Source organism: Austrofundulus limnaeus, unplaced genomic scaffold (assembly GCF_001266775.1).
Source record: "Austrofundulus limnaeus strain Quisiro unplaced genomic scaffold, Austrofundulus_limnaeus-1.0 Scaffold414, whole genome shotgun sequence".
NCBI classification, from domain to species: domain Eukaryota; kingdom Metazoa; phylum Chordata; class Actinopteri; order Cyprinodontiformes; family Rivulidae; genus Austrofundulus; species Austrofundulus limnaeus.
The window spans coordinates 276,579-284,064 of record NW_013952816.1 but is presented as its reverse complement, the minus strand read 5'-3'; the positions used below and the strand labels follow the sequence as shown (position 1 = coordinate 284,064).

General features: G+C 36.4%; 1 protein-coding gene across 3 annotated transcripts in view; it reads left to right on the top strand.

Moving 5' to 3' along the window:
* Positions 1–7,486, top strand: part of arfgef3 (ARFGEF family member 3) — a gene marked incomplete in the record, with an annotated part of 88,961 nt that overhangs the window by 7,323 nt on the left and 74,152 nt on the right. For all 3 annotated transcript variants that reach the window (XM_014024250.1, XM_014024249.1, XM_014024251.1), the window contains 3 exon segments: positions 5,021–5,102; positions 5,210–5,350; positions 6,345–6,413. In XM_014024250.1, the coding sequence (XP_013879704.1) occupies positions 5,021–5,102; positions 5,210–5,350; positions 6,345–6,413 (292 nt within the window).

Genomic DNA, 7,486 nt, shown 5'->3' with positions numbered 1-7,486 from the left:
ATGGCTGGCAGGAAAGTTGACATTTTAAACCTTAATAAAAAAATCGATACAGGGCTTTAGAATATCGATACAGTATCGGGAAATGAAATATTGCGATATTTCAGTGTATCGATTTTTTTCTTACACCCCTATTTAATATACAGTCTACAGTGCTGCTTTCAGATCACTCTAATATCATAGACTGCCACACAGCTGAGCTACATCCAAGCCTCATCTTACAGTATTTTTAAGTTAATTAGTAAGTTAATTAAAATGCATTACCAAGCTTCACTGGCAATAGGTTGCAGCAAAATGTTTTTAGAATAAATTAATAAGATAATACAAATTCTGCTTGAGAAGTAGGGCTGGGCAAGAAAACAATAATATATCTCGCAATAGACACATTGACAGTATCAATAGAAAATATGTTTGATAGAACATCAATAAATCAACTTACGGAAGTTTATGAAATTTGCATAGAGAAACAAAAATCACAGACAGACCAGGACCGGAGATTGTGACAACACACAATAAAAACGACTGTAAAATCATTACTCATCTCCTCTATCCAGGCCTGCAGAATTTGTTCTTTTTCTTCCTCTGGCTTCATAAAATAACTGCGGTTACCCCCTCGCTGCACACCTTGTTTACAAAATTTACGTAGGGGGAAAAAAACTTTACGGACACACAGGAAGGGAGATTGTGTCAAAAACAAACAACAGCTACTAAAGCTGTAAAATCGCTACCCACCTCCTCTATCCAAGCCGGCAGAATTTTTTCTCTGTCTTCCTCTGATTTTGGAAAATAGCTGTGGTCACCACTTTGCTGTGCATGAAGTTTACTAAATTTACGTAGGGGGGTTGGGGGGGGGGGGGGAACACAAGTTATGGACCTGAGACAAACATCATCAGCTTCTGAAGCTAACCAGCAGATAAAACCCAGCCAAGCAAGGTCGATGGCATCAAACTCACTCACTCTGTTGAGTAACGTAGAGCATCTGTTTCATGTTTCTCCACTATGCCTCGTAACTGCCTAAAAATAAAAAAGATTGACATGAAGTGAAAGAAGAAAACGAGTGCAACAGCTCAAGAGGAAGTTGTTGATAAAGAAGAATAAGTCATGTCACCATCAGCATTTTTTCCCCCTGGTTTTTATTCCAAAAAGTTAAAAAAAGTTTGTTGTATTTTCTTAATTTGTGTTTTACTGGCCCAAATGTCCAGCAGCCAATCAGGAAACCTCTACCTGTAGTCCATTTGTGTTTGTTAGGACATTTGAAATGCTTACTTTCAGTTAGCTTTGCCATCCAACTAGATAAGCTGTACAGAAGTTGTATAATTTGAATGTATGTAATTCCTCACCTGATAATGCAAATGTTTTACTTCAGCCCTGAAGTCGAACAGCGATCCTCTAGAGGAATCTCTATTTTCTCAACTCATTTTACGGGAAACTTTAAAATGATAGTTTACTTATGAGGAATGTTGAAGTTCCCAGTAACATCCGTTTGTCTGTGAGTTACAACAACCATGTAATAAATACTAAATTTGGCAAGCTCCAAATATTTGTTAGTCTCAGTCACATGCTGTATGTTGGAATCTATTTAGCAATATTCAGCAAAAATGCTATACAAGCATAAATGAACAAAAAGGAAAACAAAGTTTTGGAGTTTTTACAGCTTGAACAAGTTTTCTGTGGCTAAATTTTATGAGGTGACCCACAGGTGTGGAAAAAGGAGAAGGGCTGAGGGAGTGGAGGCCTCCCTTTGACAGGGACCTGCAGTATACAGAGCAGATAGTAAAGAGTGAAATGTGCACACACACATTATTCTCTGCAAACATTTACAGTGTATTTCTTGCACACTCATCTCTCACACTCCTGCCCATTTGACTGGGTCTCAATCGCTTACGTGAACTCCTTGCCATAGGGTATAACAGACTGTTTTAATACATAATGAAATTACACTCATACATATCAACCCTTTTGGACATTTACCTGTATAATGAGCCCAAGAAATACTTAATTTTTGCAAAAAAATCTTTATTTCTCGCACTATGCGTGTGGGGGTGGGGGGTGGTGTCTCACAAAGCAGGAGGAAAAGAGGACTGGAGAACTTATTTCTAGCAGCAGAACGGGTAAGATGGTTATTTGATGTTATTTTTTGATTTTCTTAAACCTCCTACAGGCTGTGAAATGTAAAATAAAATTGAAACTGAGTTTTTCAAAAACTGTAAAACTTCAAAAAATCTGTGCAGACTGATCGATACATTCATTTACCTGCAAAATGTCAATTTCGAACAATCTGGGCAACTTGACATGTATGCTCCTCTCTAATTACTGTGTTGGATATCAAATGTATCTTTTTTTGTCACAGTAACATTCTTACAAGTCAAAATTTACAGTTAAAATGTCCAAAATCTCATTTATTAATAGAATAAGTCTTAAAAATGAAGAGGCGTTTTCGACAATTCGATTTAATATCTATTCCATATAATTCAATTATTCCTGGTAAAACAAATTCTTATTATCCTTTAACTTCAACCATAAATGTAGTTTTCCTGTCTAGAACAAACCTTGTGGATAGAAAAAAGTTGCCAATTGGTAAAAAAAAATGTTTGTCAATTGAGATTATGCATTGTCAGGTCCTTTGACCTAAATAAATTAAATGAAATTCACAAGAAGCTTCCGTTATTGTGTTTGCTATGGTGATGTGGCAATAAGTTTTCCTGTCTGATGTTGCTGCAGCATCTTATTGTCTCAGTTCTTTTAAGAGCCTTTGCTTGAGCCTGAATGTCAGTCTTCTGTCTGCATCTAGCCATGGGCTAACTCACAGTTTTCTTCTTGTTGATGCTCTGTTTTTCTACTCTGCCAGATCTCAGTCTGACAGTGTGTCTTTTGTTGTCCTTGTTTTCAAGTTAAGCCCAGATCAAACCCATAGCAGCAACTGTCCCCCCCCCCCATGTTTGTGTTTTTGGAAGACTGAAAAGTAAAAAATGCTTTGTATTGCATCATGTGACTAGACACAGTTTGCAACTGGTTATAATACATTCATTAGACATTGTTGGTAATTTTACAACACCACATCCATCCGTTTGTTCGTTCATTTCTTTGTTCTTGCAGTTGCAGGGCTGGGTGAGACGTGGAGAACACCCTGGACAGCAAGTCCATCACAGGGCCATATAGGGACAAATAAGACAATCATTCTTGCTCTCAGTTGCGTAGTGACACTTTAGAATTAACAAGTATCTTATGTGCTTGTTTTTGGTCTAGGGGCAAACTGATGTACTTGGACAAAACCCACACATGCGCATGGAGAGCATGTAATATCCACACAAAAAGGCCCTCACTGGATTGTAAAATCTCATTGCACATGTACTGTAATGTGTTTGTGTAAATATCTCCTGTATACTTTAAGAATGCAATAACATATCATGCAGCAGCAATCTCATAACCTTTGTGGACTGCATATTTATGTAGTGCATTTGCCAAGGACACAACTAAATATACCTCTGATTTGCAGCCTTCACTTAATAAAAAAGATAAGCAATGGCAGCAAAACTAATATAAACCAATAAAAACAAGTACACACAATACTGTGACACTGCAAACAGAATTGTAACACAGCATAACAAAGTTGTTGTTGGGTAGGGCTGCCACAAACGATTATTTTTAAAGTAGACTAATTACCGATTATTTTTTTAGATTAGTTGACTAATTGGATCGCACGTTAATTCAATATAAAACATACAGCTTATCGCACCAGAATGCAGCTCCTATTATATAACTATCATTAGATATTAGCTTTAATGCTAACTAAAAATAATTGCCGTGCAATGCAAGTTCTGCCTTGCAGACATTACACAGGTTTTTCTTTCATTTTCTTAAAATGATCCCACACTTTTGAGCTCTGTTGTCAGGTAGCCATGATACCAGAGCCTGTCTGTATAATGTGTTGTGACGTCCACGGCCTACCCCAGTTACCACTACTGTGCATGTGTGTCGAGGACAGGAAGGCAGATGTGGCAGTGGAAGGTGTCAAAGCAGTTTGGAGAGAAAAACAAAGTAAAAAAACCAAAACGACTAATTGATTATTAGTCATGATTAGTCATCGACTAATCGACTAATCGTGGCAGCCCTATTTTTGGGTCATTAATTTTTTTAATTGGTGTGTATGTGAGATGCATGTGACTTGCTACAGTATTTTTCAATATGAGCAATAACTTAACCTGTTGTTGCCAGAAACAGGTACTTTAGGATATGAAACACTTCATATCCTAAAGTATCAGATATGCAATGAGGAGATATTGTGATATCTTTAACATAAATCTAAGAATGACTTAGAAATACAAGCTTAAAATGCAGAAGGGAGTTGGAGGTGCAAGGAAGGTCTGCATTGACAATTGTTTGACATCCTTTCCAGGATGTAACCACACCTCTCATCAAATGATGTTGGAGATTGGTGGACGGACGATGGATTTTATTTATAATTCTGCTCAATTTCTGTCTGTTTCTGCTCTGGATGTCCTCACTGCTCTCTTGGCTGCTCAGTTCTTGCTTTCCACATGGTCATAAATAGACTAAAATTTTATTAAAGTGTTGAATTATCCTGCCAGCTGAAGCTTCATGCAGCCTGTTTGAACAGGTCTATCTGGGCACTTCAGTCTCTGAGCACCAACACAAAGCCCAGTATTTATCAGAAGCAGAAATAACGACTCAGTCAATCATAAATAATGGAATGGAGACAGTTCTAGTGAGCGTAACAGAACTAGACAAAGGAAGAACGAATGAACAGATAGAGACTTTGAGTTTTTGTTTGATCACTGGCTGGGTTATATAACAGACATTGTGTTGAACTGCAGCTTTCCCCCTTTGAGAAAAAGATTTGCTTGAACAAAGTGAAGTTATTCTTCAGCTAATCCCATCAGTTTCTCTGTATGAATTATGTAATCATTAATAAGAATTAAAATAAATTATGTATAACTTGTTTTTCGTCAGCTATCATTGATTAGTTTTGAGTACCATTAAATGCTGTAAATGTGTCTTCCAGAGAGCGATGTCTGCTGCCTCTCCAGATGGCTCTGGAATCCAAAAACACCAAACTGGGACAGTCTGCCCTTGCTGGGATGCAGGTACAGAAAGATGCGGATCATTATTGTTTTATTTGTGATTTCTTGTTTGATCTACTTGACCAGTTTTAGCTTGTATTAAAGTGAAGTTTCTTCCTGTCTCCTGTCAGAGGCTGCTGTGTGATGACAGGTTTATGGGAGGGGTTGGGACAAATGTGGAGGTGTTGGAGAAACAGCTGCTGAGCCAAATGTTGGAGGCTCTCAGAGTCACCCCATCTCTGCATGAAGACTTGCAAGTGGAAGTCATGAAGGTAAATGCTAAGTATCTACAAACCGGCCTGTTTGGTGATGAACACATTTAAGCATAGTCTTGGAAATTTTCAGCATGTGGAGCATTAATAGAAACAAATGTATCACATTTTCTATGAAAATTCAGACTGAATGCTGATGCTGTATGTCTAACATTTAATCATTGAAGCTGAAGCTAAGTTATTAAAGCTATGACAAAATAAACACAAGCTAAAAAAAACAAAATACAAATCCGGAACTAAAAGGAGGAGAACAGAATCTAAAAGCTTAAAAGCAGACGATGGAAGCTAAAAGTAGCAACTTAACTTATAGATAAAAGTAACAAACAACCTGAAAGGTAAAACTAATGAGTAGTAGCTTCAAATTGAACTTGGCAAAACAACAATAGTCAAAATGGTAGGTTAAAGAAAAAGCAGCTAAATGCTAGATAAAGATAATAAAACGCAGCTAAAAGCTAATAAAGAGAATAACAACCAAATAATAGCTAAAAATAAAACCATCAAAATTGCAGCTTTAAGCTAACAGCTGTGATATAGTAGCTAAAAGCTAAAAGTGGCAACTGTTAGATAAAACAGTAGCATAAGGTTAACTAAAACAGCAATGATAAGCTAAAAGATAAGAGTTGCAAAACTAACCTTGCTAAATGTAACAAAATGTTAGCAAAAAAGCTAAAGGAAGCTCAGCTAAGTAGAGTAAGAAGTCAAAAATATATATATGTATATATAATGAAAATCAAAAGTCATATTCTTAATCAAGTTGGAGGTTTTGAGAAACAAATGGTAAAAATAGTAAATAAACAAGTAGTTGAGAGAACTAAATTGTACAAAAAGCAGTATTCTTGTTTTTTTACCAGGTTAATTCAACAAAAATTAACAGATTGAGCTTATATGTTAAATTAGGCTTGTATGTTTTGCTTTCCTCTTTTTTATTCTGCAAAACCTTTGAAATGTCTGAAGTTGTGTTTTTAGATTTCATTTGTCTCTCTGTTGTGTGTAGGTCCTGCTGTGTATTACCTATTCACCAAACTTTGACATCACCAGAGACTCCATCCTGCGTATCGCTCAGGTAAAACGGCTGTTGCTGGTTTGTAGCTTTATTATCAACAACATGTAAGTTTATCCTGTTTAAGTTGATCCACATCTCAGGACTTAAAATTTGTTGCTAAGATTCAAGCAAATGTTTTAAAATTTTAAACTGAACAGTTTTTCTGCCGAAGTTCCAGTACTTACTGTTCTCTCCTGCATTCAGACTGAACTTATCTGTCATTGTCACATGCAGCCAGTCAGCACCTCAGGATGTCAGAACTGGTCATTTTATTTAAAACATACTCTTTCAATATATTACAGAGAACACTGCAAAAATATTTGTCCAGGTTTTGGTGTGTGCAAGTATCAATCAGTATATTTAACTGAGGCGATTTCTCTAAGTCTGCAAGCCTAAAATGGAAAAAAATAAAAAATAATAAAAAAAAAGATATAATACACTGTTGTGTGTAAACAGGAGCAGATATCATAAGATGTTTTTCTTCTTCTGCTGCCTTTCATTTTATTTTATTTGTATTGTTTTATTGTGTGTAATGTTTTGTTTTCAAAAATGAAATGAATAAATACTACAACCTAAACAAAATAATCTGTGACAGGATCACAGATCATTTTCTTGAAAAGGAATGAAGGTTAAAATTTATAACCCACATATTTTATGGCCAAAACTGAGCTTCCTCTTGTTGAAAGACCAGCATCCGCCACTGATATTTAAAGATCAAAAATTTCATTTGTGTCAGGTTTGTGCCTGTTTGTCTGTAAAAAATGGGAACTAGGTGAAGACTTACAAAGTTTGCAACTGAAGAGATCAGGACTTTCCTACTACAGAAACTTCAGCACTGTTGCTTTTTTTTGTTTTTAGACTTGAATAAACTGTGAGTGCTTTTTTCTGTAGAGGTTTCCACTTTTAGTGCTTCAGTATTTCATTGTAGTGTCACTTCTTCTGCCACAGAACCTCCTGTTTGCAGGAAATTTTTAGTCTTTGTTAACAGCTCATAAAAGCTGCACATTCTAATTTGTTAACGGGTGCTGTGGCTACCAGGCCTGGCCATCTGCTGCTGCTGTGTGTGTGTGTGTGTGTGTGTGTGTGTGTGTGTG